The sequence below is a fragment of the Stegodyphus dumicola genome, chromosome 6 (assembly GCF_044657685.1).
Source record: "Stegodyphus dumicola isolate Sdum_Otavi_A_Nest chromosome 6, ASM4465768v1".
Lineage (NCBI taxonomy): Eukaryota > Metazoa > Arthropoda > Arachnida > Araneae > Eresidae > Stegodyphus > Stegodyphus dumicola.
The window spans coordinates 146,429,287-146,441,994 of record NC_140773.1 but is presented as its reverse complement, the minus strand read 5'-3'; the positions used below and the strand labels follow the sequence as shown (position 1 = coordinate 146,441,994).

Below are 12,708 nucleotides of genomic sequence, written 5' to 3'. Positions count from 1 at the left end.
TAGTCAAAATAATGAGAACCATTGTTCTAGACTGTTTTGAAATATACTATTCTGTATGAGATAGATTATTAATAAAGAAAATCAGTATTCATAACTGTGAAATATTCTTTTTGTAAGACCTTACCAAGTGAATCGTGTAGCTTTAACCCCTTAACTGCCGTGGGTGTATATATACGCCTTGCTCAGCCGATGCGTTAACTGCCCCAGGCGTATATATACGTCCTTCCAAACTGCTATCATTTGCTTTGCGCTGCTACACCTAAAATTATTCGCAAAGTTAACGCATCGGCTGCGCATCTGGGGCAGTTAACGCATCGGCTGAGCAAGGCGTATATATACACCCGCGGCAGTTAAGGGGTTAAGCACATGCTTTAGGTTCAGGAGATCCCCCAATTTTTCACCCTCATAAAAATGGGGCAAATGCACTTTTGAGGTACTTGAAAAGACATTTTGCTTAAAACCCCAGTCTGTCTTTGTGTTAATCAAGCATGTATTAGCACGATGAAGTTTGGAAAAACTGCAACTTTGAGATAAACTTACGTAGGAAAAAAATACTGGAAAAAATATGGTAATTTATTTTTTACAATACTGAAATATATTCATGTGTAAAAAAAAATACCTTGAATTACAGTTAAAGTTTTATGCAATATTTAAGTCTATTATTATTCTAGAAAATACTTTATATCTTTTCTTTAACATTACTATTTAATTAATAAACTTATGCATAGATGCCATATCTTCCGGTTTTTCATCATATCTCTTTGTGGGTCATCTAGTCTCCTTGTTCTGAATTTTTAGCCTTCTTAAAAGAAAATGTTTCCAACCAATAGATGAAATTGATTTATTTAATGAAACTTGAATTATGCTAATTCCATTCCCCCCATCCTTGGTAATTTTCAACATAGTGTTTTTTTTTTTTTTTTTAAAGCTGATTTTTATTTATTTATTATTTGAATTCTCTTAATCTACTGTTGACGATTGTAGACTTTTATGAAGACTGAACACTGTTTAATTAATTAATATTTGTTCTGTTTTACATCAGTAAGTGATACATTATTAAATTTATTCATACAATACTATGCATGTTAATTATCAATTTTATATTCATTGTATTCAAAAGCACTTGGATAAATAAAAGCTTTCTTTTTCTACTCATGAACTTCTTAGAATAAAAAGATTGTAATAAGTAACAAAATGAACATTATTTTAGCTAATTAAATATTAATATGTTTTACAACAGAATCATAATATACAGTCAAAAGTCGTTAATTCGGACGCCCATAATCCGGAATGATCTATAATCCGGACCTCAAAGCTAAAAACTTTCTGCGCATGCGCTGCGTTGACACACGCGCATAGGTGTTTACGCGTGCACGTAAGACCTTTTACGACTGCGCATATGCGTGTGCGCAAGCGCAGACTACGTTTTCGCGTGTGCGTTTTATGTATAACGGACGGTATAAGCTAAAATTATCTAATTATCTATTTCAGTTAATGTTGATGATTGCGTTCCTTAATCTTCGAATTGGATCCAGCTTGTTATTTTTTTTTCAGACTGTAAGAGCAATATTATAAAAGTAAACTTGAACTTTCGATTATGTCAAATAGAATTTCCGATTCTGGAGCTCCCAAAGGATCGTACAAAACGAAAGTATGTTTCGATGTCCATCAAACAAAAAGGGGAATTGCTGCAAAAATTGGATAAAGACATGAAGAATGTGACAGAGAGGTTAGTGAAAACGAAAAAATTTCGATTGACAAGTTAGTCGGTATTCTCGGCAAAGAAATTAACGGGACTTGAACAGCAGAACTTTGTAACTGAACAAGAAATTATGTCTGTTTATAGAATTAAAGAGAAAGTATTATCACATAAAACGAAGCAACTTAAACAACTTACATTGAAAGAAATGTTTAATAAAGTAAACAAATAAATATTAAGCTTTTTTTTTTTTTTTTTTTTTTGTAAATTTTGATACCCTTTAGATCATAATTGTTCTTTATTTCATGAATTACGGTTTCATATTTTTAATTTTAGAATTTCTGCATGCCATTTTACGAGATTTAAACTGATGATCTATAATCCGGATTCGCCGAAGTCCCGACGAGTCCGGATTAACGACTTTTGACTGTAAATAGTTCAGTAATACAAATTATGCATTATAAAGTGAATTTATATCAGTCAGTTTGGAGTACTTCTGTAAATGTGGCAGCATGGAGTTTGAAAGCCTCCTGAAAACTCATGTTGTTGCATCATTGATAGAAGAAGATATTTGCTTTCCATTTTCTGAAACAAATCCATGCACAGCATGTCATAAACTTTATGAAGAGGATGATGATAATGATATCGGGGAATTACATAAAACTTTGCAAACAGTTGGAGGCAATTAATTATAAATGATTTCTTTCCCTAATTAAAAAGCTGTAAAATTAAGTATTTATATATTTATAGTTATATTAAATTAGATAAATTCCATAAATCATTGCTAATTTGAAGGATATTTTTCATATCTCTTATTGTTATCAAAATAGCCTTGAACAAGCATGATACATTAAGCATTCAAGCAGTGCCAGCTGTATATATAAAATGCAAAAGTGCAAGATAAATAATATATAAAAATAAACTATCTGCATTTATCCTGTTGATAAATGGATTCAAATATATACTTCATTTGACTATGAACTTTTGATTTGATCTTTTATATTTGCTAGATATGCACTCTTTTGCAAAAAAATCGAAGCACCATGAAGGAAGTGGATATTTTTTGATGAAACTGAATATGTGTATAGTTCATACACAGATAATAAAATGATTAAAAAATCAACGTCGTAGTACCTGGTCACGGCTCACAATCACCCATTGGGTGTTCAAATTAGTAGTTGGTCAAACCGCCCCTGCCGGCAATGCATGCTTGAATTCGGTGAGGCAAGGAGTGGTAGAGGTTTCTAATGTCATCCTGCGACACATTCTGCCTGGCATTGATTCGGGCCTGGCGAACAGTCATCCTATCTTGCCTCATATTTGTAATCCTTGGACTTCCAGAGCCTTCATTTTGTCAGCAATATCCTTATAGCAACCATTGCTGCCAACATCTTTGCACAGCAGTGCTTATATGCTGCAGATGGCAGCCTATTGCTCGGTATGATCACCCAGCTTCATGCAATCCTACAATGCGACCACGTTCAAAGCCGTTCAGTTGTCTATAAGATCTTCAATATTAATTTAGAAGTCAGACAACAAAAATCAGCATTATATTTTCAAATTTTCACAGGACTGATTTTTGTTGTTTGACTTATAAATTAATATTTGTTTGGCGTGTTATTGTATCTTCAATATTGTCGCAATGGCATCTTTAGTAGCTCCTTTACAGAATTACTATGGCAGCAACAAAAAGAGATAAATTTTCCGCCTCTGTTCCTGGTTCTATACTTTGCAAATTGCACACTAGAAATGAGCGCTATAATCACAATTTCTGTTTATTTGCCTTGAAACTTTGACCATTTGCATGTTCGATCAAGATGATTTTGCATACCAAATTTCATCATGATCGCAAAAGTCCTTCTTGGTGCTTCGATTTTTTTTCAAAAGAGTGTATATGTGCATATTATAGAATGCAGTTTTAAATTGAAATTGCTATTTTTTACTTTTAAAATTCTAATTTTTTAAATCTCAAAATAGTGCTAAGTTATTTTAAATTGCCCCCACCCTTTTTTTAAGTCTAAATATGGTGAAATCGTAGTTTATCTCTTAGAAAATGTTTTACAGCCATTGCATATTATTATTTGTTTATTCATTAAAACTTAAAAGAAAAAATAAACAGTGCTTGAATATGTAATTTTGAGTATATTATAATTTCATATATTTATAATGATATATATGAATATTATTAATTTTTTTAGAGTGTGTCTGAACTTCTGAAGTCAAACCCCGCAGCTGCCATTCCAGGTTGGAAGGATATATTGAATCAAATACAGAGAAATAATTCAACCAACCTTCAGAATACATTTTCAGCTCACAAAGATGTATCAAATTCAGATAGATCTGTTGGTTGTGTGGGTGATGGACGCTATTCTCAGTCAACTTTAAAATCACCTAAAAGTCCTTCTTTACCTCCACCTGAAACATGTAGTACTTATTCCTTATTTGGACCTTCATCATCTACTTCAATTCCTGGATTATCTTTATCCGAGGATCAATCTAATATTTCATCAGGTTTCACTACTGCTACACGTAGGTCAACAATGAATGATACTTCTTCGGGAACTTACAGTCATTTTCAGGGTTTTAACTCATTTATACCGGGAAACTATTGGAATTAAAGGAACTCATTCTCTGTAATTCAAGAGACTTTGTAAACATTACTTCTTTCATTTTTTTATTAGTTTTTATGATTTAATGCTGTGTATTTATGAGGAGGTGAATGGCAGCAGTAAATTTTTATTGGAAGACCAGTTTTGTTATTTTAAGAGTGAATGGTTTCCTAAGAATTTTCATTATATGAAAAATAAATGTTTTTACTACTTAAACATTTTTGGGAATTTACATTAACAGTATATATAAAAAACAATAAGCAAAAGAGAAAAGTACAAAATGAAGTAAACAATGCACAAAACGTAAATGCAGAAGTATATACAACAGCATTATGTGCGATCATTACATAAAATAAAATCACACATGTTGTGAAAGCAAAATCTAATACAAAATCATGTTATGTATGTAAGACTGTGTAAACAAGATTTATATTCAAATTCAAAAATTCTAGAGGCAATAGGGAGGAGGTAAAATTAGATAATCTCGCCTTTGTTCCAAAGCATCAGATTCTCCCTGGGTGGCCTCGATAAAGCCAATTTGAGTTCTAAAATCTTTACAAATTTCATTGTTATAATTCCTCCAAAAGGTTGTCAGACAATCGCACCCGCTCAGAAGCATAGCGCCTGGGAACAACTAAAGATCTTTCACCCCTTTCTATGTGCCAAGAATGAAGACAATTTCATTTTAAAATTTCGTAACATCAATTTGGCACCCCTGGATGCTGCGCCCGGGGACAGGTGTCCCCCCCCTTGCCTCACCCTAGCTACGCCACTGCACCTGCTTGTAATAAAAAAATTTAATTTGTTTTCAATCTGTTTATGATTAACTTTACATTTTTAATAGGTAGTTATAGCAACAGATAAAATACCATTTGAATGTAAATCAACATGATGCCGGGTAAAGCATAATATGAAATCCCGTATTATTTACTATAGAATTAATTTTTTTAATCATAATTGTTAGAGTGAAAAGTATAATTTTTCTTCTTGTAAGTCTCTTGCTGAGTACTGAATTTAGAATGTTTCAAAAGGTTTCATGTAAAGCGAATTGCACTTTACTTTTATATTGATTGCTACAAGAGACTTAAAATGGATGCCAAGCAGCCAATTCTTTTAAGCAAAATCAGTGAAATCTATATCTGGGATATTTTTTAAAGGTCATTTCTAGAATTCATGCTGATTTTATTAGTATAATACTGGTTTAAAATTCTAAAATTATTTCTGCTGATTTTTAAATAAATAATGTATTAAAAGTAGTGATTTTTAGAAAATTATTGTTAACCTTCATTTTAATTAAATGCAGAGTTATTTTTAACATAGTTATTATATTTTGTTACTCAGAAAAAAGTAACAAAATAGGGGATTAATATAACTCGCATACAAGTTATCGATTTTTACACAATGTATGATTCAAAATTGAAGAGAAGGTAGAGTGAAATTTTTTACTGTTATCAGTAAAAAAAATCTGGTGTGTACACCACACGACTTCCTTGGATGGAATATTAAATTATAGGCATTTTTTCTTGCATTTCATTTACTTCGTTGATAGCGCATAAACCACAATAGAATAAATGCACTCTTTAAAATTCACTGTATTTGTTTACCATAGTGACACTCGGGTCCAAGGTTCACTTAACAGTGTTTCATTTCATTCATTTTTTTAACTGAGAATGCACAAAAATGTATATCATCGTAAGAATTATCTAATCGTTGCCACATGTTCTATTCAAATACTATAATAAATCTAAAAATGTATAAAAGAAATTAAGCAAATAACAACAACAACAAAAAAAGGTTTTCAGAGACGATTCAGTATTTTTCATTCAATTAATTGAGTTTTCACTTCGTGACAAGGCAGAAATACATAAAAACTCAAAATATCTGTATTAAAAATTATGAAGTAAATCTTAAACACATTTCCTCAAATAAATTCCAGAATGGATTAAGCGTGATATAATTTGCAATAATAAAAGAAGGCATTATCATTTTTTTTGCGAAGCTTACTTTCTCTAGATTAGCAACAGATCTACTATTCTGCTCTTTCAAATGTAAACAAACATGGCTGCAATGGCAAAAATAATTAGGCCTAGCGTCACTTAAACAACTTTTAAATTGTTGATAATTCAGAAAATATTGCATGTAGATTTACTAAAGTCATAAAAACCTTAACCGGAAGGTAAGAACAACATAATTCAATCATTTTTAAAACAAAAAATGCACAATTTACAAACATATAAAGAAACTGAGATTACCGAGCCGAGTAACAGAGTGATTATATTTATACATACATTTATATGCTTTTGGTGGGCCGATTGCAATGTATGTAAGGACAAATGCCATGAAAAGTTCCCTTCAGAATTCATGTTAAATCAGTTTTATAATTTTTGGGGGGGAGGAAAGAGTTCTTTACTCTGTCCTTACGTACAAATGTCACGCAAAAACATCGTTAAATTGCATTCAATAGCTGTCAAAATATAGCTAAAATTTTTCGCGATTACAATACTCCCTTTTTACGTTATCAGTACAAGGAAGTAAAAATTAATGCCATCAAAATAAATATACAAACCAAGCCACAACTTGTATGCAACCGATAGTGCATTTAAATTTTATCTTGTAAGTTAAAATTGCTTAAGTAAACTAGAAATAAAGGGAGTTAATGAAAATCTGATTTATTATTTTTTAAATAAAAAAAATTACTTGAAATACTCTCAAAAAAATGATTGAATTTTCTATTGAAAGAGGTAGTATTTCAAATTATATTAGTATAAATGGGAATGAGATGTTTGCTGGAAATGAATGGGAGCATATTTAAAAAAAAAAAAAAAATTAAGACTTAAAATTTTGAACATTTTTTCCAAATAAACTATTTCAGTAAGAAAAATACTTGTTAATGTTTTATATTTTCATTAACCAAGGACAAATGTTAATTTCAGACATGTTTCTTTATTAATTAATAATATGTGTACATTAAAATGCTTGGAATTAGTTAATCTTCAGTGATGTTCATTTGAAAACATAATGTTTGAAGATGCTGAAATAATTAAAGAGTACCCTTTATTATTAATTGAAATTAACATTACAGCCATGTATTAAAGAAGGCTGATTTTAAAGGTTTTTTATATTGTACGTGCTGGATTTACTAATAATGTTACTCCATGAGTGTCGAGCTGTGCTTTATATTTATTTTCGAATCATGTTGATATACTGTATATGAATTTACTAATTTTCTCTTTCATTGCCTATCTGTTTCACCCTGTATTAATAATTTTACTAAATAATTTATGTAGTATAGATGTCATGTTTTAACCCATCTCTGCAATGACACATCTCTATTTAAAAAACACATTTATAATTATAAATAATCATGTTACCCTTATTATAAAAGTTCTGTAATTACTAACAAAAAATATTAATGAATTTACTTTAAGCTTAATTTCTAATCTGTAGTTTTTAGCTGGTGTGATGCAGATTGTAATGCAATAAAATGTTATGTGTATTTTTGTCAAAAAATCGACGACTCCATCCTTTTCAGTTCTTCAGTTTGTGAAATAAAAATTTCTTCTTATCTGCAATGTGGTAACTTATTTGAAAGTCATCAGACTATAAAGATGATTAGAGGAAGTTTCTTTGGGATTGAATTATTTTTTAGTCACAGTTAGAACACAAGCCCTTGAGGCACATACCTTCTTCAGAGAAGTCACCTTCACTGAAGTAATTCTCAACTGAAAAACTCTAGCCTTAAAACATTTTGTATGAAAATTGGCATGTTATCACATAATCCACTATTGTAACAGTCACAAAGAATGCCATATATCCAGGCTTTATCGAAATGACAGTAATTCCTACTATGAAAATGAGAGAGCCTCAAAAATCCAATGGTTGCTTTAACTTCAAGGCAGGAATCGAAAAGGCAAACAAATTATCCATATAGATTAAGCAGTCGTAAACGTCCGATTTCTTGTCATGCATGTGTGGCTCCATCTGCTGATCGGAAAAGGTAGTTTATTAGATTTATAGTTTGCTTTTATTATTTCTTTTAATTTTGCAATTATAAAAAAAATTGTAGAGGCCAAATTCTAATTCGATTTGAATTAGTAATGGCTGCGCTTGATGTATAGATTCGATTTGTTTAATTTTTTTAGATTATTCTGAGAAAATTATTCTGAACAGGCTAAAACCTTACTTTCACTATCTACCGCCGGAACAATTTAGTTTCCGTGCCCATCTCTCGACGACTAAGCAACTCGTTAGAATCACCGAATTTGCTGGAGAAGCTCTCCATTGCAAGCTCAATGTTGCTATTCTCATGCTATACGTGGTGAAAGCCTTCGATCGCGTCTGGCATGAGGATTTAATAGGCAAGCTTATCGATCTCAACCTGGACAGAGAACTGATTTTACTAATCCACGCTTTCATCAGTGAGCGGACATGTAGAGTTTCTGTTGGATCGGAATTATCTAAAACAAAAATCATGGCAAGTTGCGTCTCCCAAGGCTCGGTGACCGGCCTTCTACTCTACCTTTTCTGTGTGTCTGATTTTCCACGAATACATCTAAATCATAATTCGCTGTTAGCCTGTTATGCAGACGACACAGCACTTGCGATGAAGTCTATGAACATAAATCACGCGATTAAAAAACTGCAGGATATTATTCCCTCTATCGAACAATGGTGCAGTTTCTGGAAAATCCGAATAAATGCACAAATATAGCAGCTGCTACTTGCAAGAAAAAAGAAACGCAGTGTACCTATAAAGAAAAGTGTTTTCCTTTTTAATGAAGCGGTTCCCATTGTGAAGCAGGCAAGATATCTTGGGATTATCATAAATGATAAACTTACTTGGAAACAGCACATTCAGCATGTAAAGGACAAAGCGGTTATAAGGAGCGGTGTATCATTGGGAAGTACTCCAGGCTCACTCTGGAAAAGAAAAGACTCATTTATCTGGTTACAGTTCGACCTATTATGTCATATGCTTCCCCCTGCCTGGACGTCTGCTACCAAAAGTGACATAAAAAAAACTGCAAATGGTGCAAAACCGCTTCCTCAGGATAATCACAAATGCTCATCCTTATGTAAAAAAACAAGCAACTTCACGAGAATCTAAAGTTTGACACTATCGAGGAATTTCTTAGGAAAGTTAATACCTCTTTCTATGACTCTGCTAAGCAGTGCGAACATATGAGCATATTCAATTTATTCCACACAAGTCTTGCAAGAGGACCGACCCCCAACAGCACAGCACGTCGCTGCAACATTGCAAACGTGTCGCATTGTGACGACCTCAATGTCGCAGTAACATTGTACAAATAGCTTAATGTCCGCTTTTTGCGATGTTGATGTGAATTCAGATTGGGACTTAATGTGAAGTCACGTTGCGACTTTGTTGTGAAGTTATACTGTAATATTGTTGTGAAGTCACACTGCGACATTCATGTAACAACTCATTTCGACTTAATAAAAGGAAATAGAGTGACATGAATGCAGCATAATAAAGTGCCATGTATATAATGTCACTAAAGATGTAAATGGATGTCATGCAACACTGGATTACTTTCTAAATGATTAGAGTGATGAACTCCTATTTTAGAGAACAGGTAACTACAACAATGTTTTAATGATTCAGTAAGGTATTATACTTTTCAAGGTATTAAAATACTTCCGTATTATTCGAAATTTTTATATAATTGAAAATATCCAATATAATCATTTGAAATTTCCTCATCTTACTGAGATTGTATCTCACCCTATTAAGGTTATATAACTGTAATCCGTTTATGTTTATTACATATCTGTATAAACTTTTTTTGTTAACAGTTTGGCTTTTAATACTGTTTTCTGTTCTCCAATTCGTTTTTCCTTAATTGCTTTTTTTCTAGAAAAAGATCTAATTTATTTTGATAACTGGATGAAAGAAAAACACTTTTAGTACTATATTTTATAGGACATTTACCTGTTTTATTATCTTGTTATATAAAGAAATGTTTCGTTTTGAATTAAAAGCTTTTATAAATCAACACAATCATAGAATCCAAATTAGTTAACTACAATCTTCTTTTCCAAATTAGCGATTTGTTGCTTAATCTGTAATACTGAACAAATAGTTATGGGTACAAAAGTCAATAGCTGGGAAACGTGGTTATAGAAACTAAGTTACAGGAAATAAATATTTATACTTAGTTAATATTAGTTATACAAACGGGCATTCTCTTTTACCATTATTACTCCATTAACAAATTACAATTTTATGAGATTTCTAAGCTATAAATTAAAAATAACTGTCTGACACCACAGCTTCAGTATATTTAAATAATTTTATTACGGTAAAAATATCGTATAATTTGTTTTATTTGATGATTAATGTGAATCATTTGTTTTAAATATTCCAGCATTTCCTAAACGCATTTTTCCGTTCTCTTAACAAACAGAGTATTATGCAAAAGCATAACAAATTTACATGAATTATTTATTCCAGTTCATAAAACAATTAGTGTTACCAAAGCTGACTTACGGAAAATCTGTCTTACTCACTTCTGAGAATATACACTATACTATGACCTTCACAGCAATGCTTAAATACTATTCGTAGGTCATACCGTAAACTGAATGAAACTCTCGGCTGTTTATGCATTAAAGTACACAAGCTCCTTTATTTAATCAACACATATGGGGAGTAAACACTTATTGTATACTGACTTGAATGATAGCAGAAATAAATAATATATAATAATTGAAAATAAATGAAAAAAATATTAAGAATGAAGCAATTATCGACGAGAAAAATACCAGAAGTGCATGAACTTCATAGAAGCGCGAGAAAAATCAATGAAGATTTTTTTGCTGTCCACAAATTTCTACAAGCAGACAATGAAATTAGGGCATTTGGAATTATTTTAATACGATTTTTCAGAGCAAAGATTGGGATTCGGAAAATTTGTTTTGATGTAAATATGAGGTAACATGAGATATAGGCATTCTTGCTATCCTTCTCCTTTAATATAAGCACGATTCAGTTTTTTATTTAATTTAAATAATAAGATATCATGTTTTACAATACATACTTTTAAAAAGTTATTAATTTAATCTAAATGAATCAGTACAACACAGAGCCGTACCGTTTTTGGGTGAATCAGGCATTTGAAAATAATGGGACACATAATACTGTATGCACAAGAATTTGGAACGTAATAAAAGTGTTTAGGAGAAGCAGTTATGAGATTAGTTTCAGATATTAAAATCTGATGCTTTACTTTCTTTAAAGTACTTCATTTTTCTTTAAACTGGACTTTCTCTAAACTTTTCATTTGATTTCTTTATTGAAAGAAATGATTACAAACTGTTAAAATGTCAAAAAGGCATCAATTACATGTTTTAGCTATGATGTTATAGTTTTTTTAAGACGGAAATTTAAAAAAAACAGTTTCCTTAGTGTACTTTTAACTGAAGAGAAATAGATTATTTGATTTCTTTAATATAAAAAAATGAAAACACAATGTGAAATGAAATATGAAAACACGTTTATGCCTTTCATTTTAGAAACTACGCAATTAAAACTGAATTTCAGTTATGTACTTAAGTTCAAATTGAAATTGACTGTATTTATGAAAAATAAAAGTAATTCCACTACTTAATTTTGTAGGAATAACTTTACAACTTTTGTTAAAATTAAAAATATAAAACTCCTCCTCTTACATTAAAAGAAATATTTGTTTGTCCCACAGTATAATGCAGCGCAATTATACGGAGTTTTTAGAACCGTCAATTGGCTTTCTGTTATGAAGTTTTCAAACAAATTTATTTGCTTATTTAAACGCCGCAAAGTACTGAAGTCTGTCCCAATAAAAAGAATTCCATGAAGTTATATTTTACCTTAAAATCAGTTTTAATTCCCCTGTTTGGTAAAGACTACTTTAATTCATCAGTGTTTTATAATATGCGAATTTCCAAGTTATCACAATAAAATTTTTAAATTCCTTTGTAAAAGATTCCTTTCTTAATTTTTCTAAGCTTTTTAGGTACGATCGCAGAAATTAGTATCTTTTCAATTTATATTTCTGCAAATGATACATTAAAGCCAAACTAGATGTGATAAGCTTAGATAATTAAATTAGACGTAATTAGAGGGTTAGATGTAATTCTTAAGTTTATAATAACAAAGTAAAATATCTTGTTTGCAGAAGTGAAATATATTAATTTAAAATAAAATTATTATTTCGAATAAAGTTTATCAGTGAAGCTTAAATATACATTTCTATTTATAGTAATTTTCATTACATTTATAAAATTGTCTGCAATAGGTTAAATTTTCTTAAAATACAGTATGAAATTCGGTTTTTTTATAACATGAAGTCAAGTGTACTTTTAGAGGCAAATTACTATTAATTTTTATTCTTTTGTCAC

At 30.8% G+C, this 12,708-nt stretch overlaps 1 protein-coding gene across 1 annotated transcript in view; it reads left to right on the top strand.

Annotated features, from left to right (window-relative positions):
• Positions 1 to 4,524, top strand: part of LOC118181281 (uncharacterized) — a 289,332-nt gene extending 284,808 nt beyond the window's left edge. The window contains exon 15 of the mRNA XM_085818979.1: positions 3,898 to 4,524. Within this exon, the coding sequence (XP_085675105.1) occupies positions 3,898 to 4,317 (420 nt within the window). The 3' untranslated portion in view covers positions 4,318 to 4,524. The remainder of the gene's footprint in view (positions 1 to 3,897) is intronic.
• Positions 4,525 to 12,708: the final 8,184 nt, after the last annotated feature.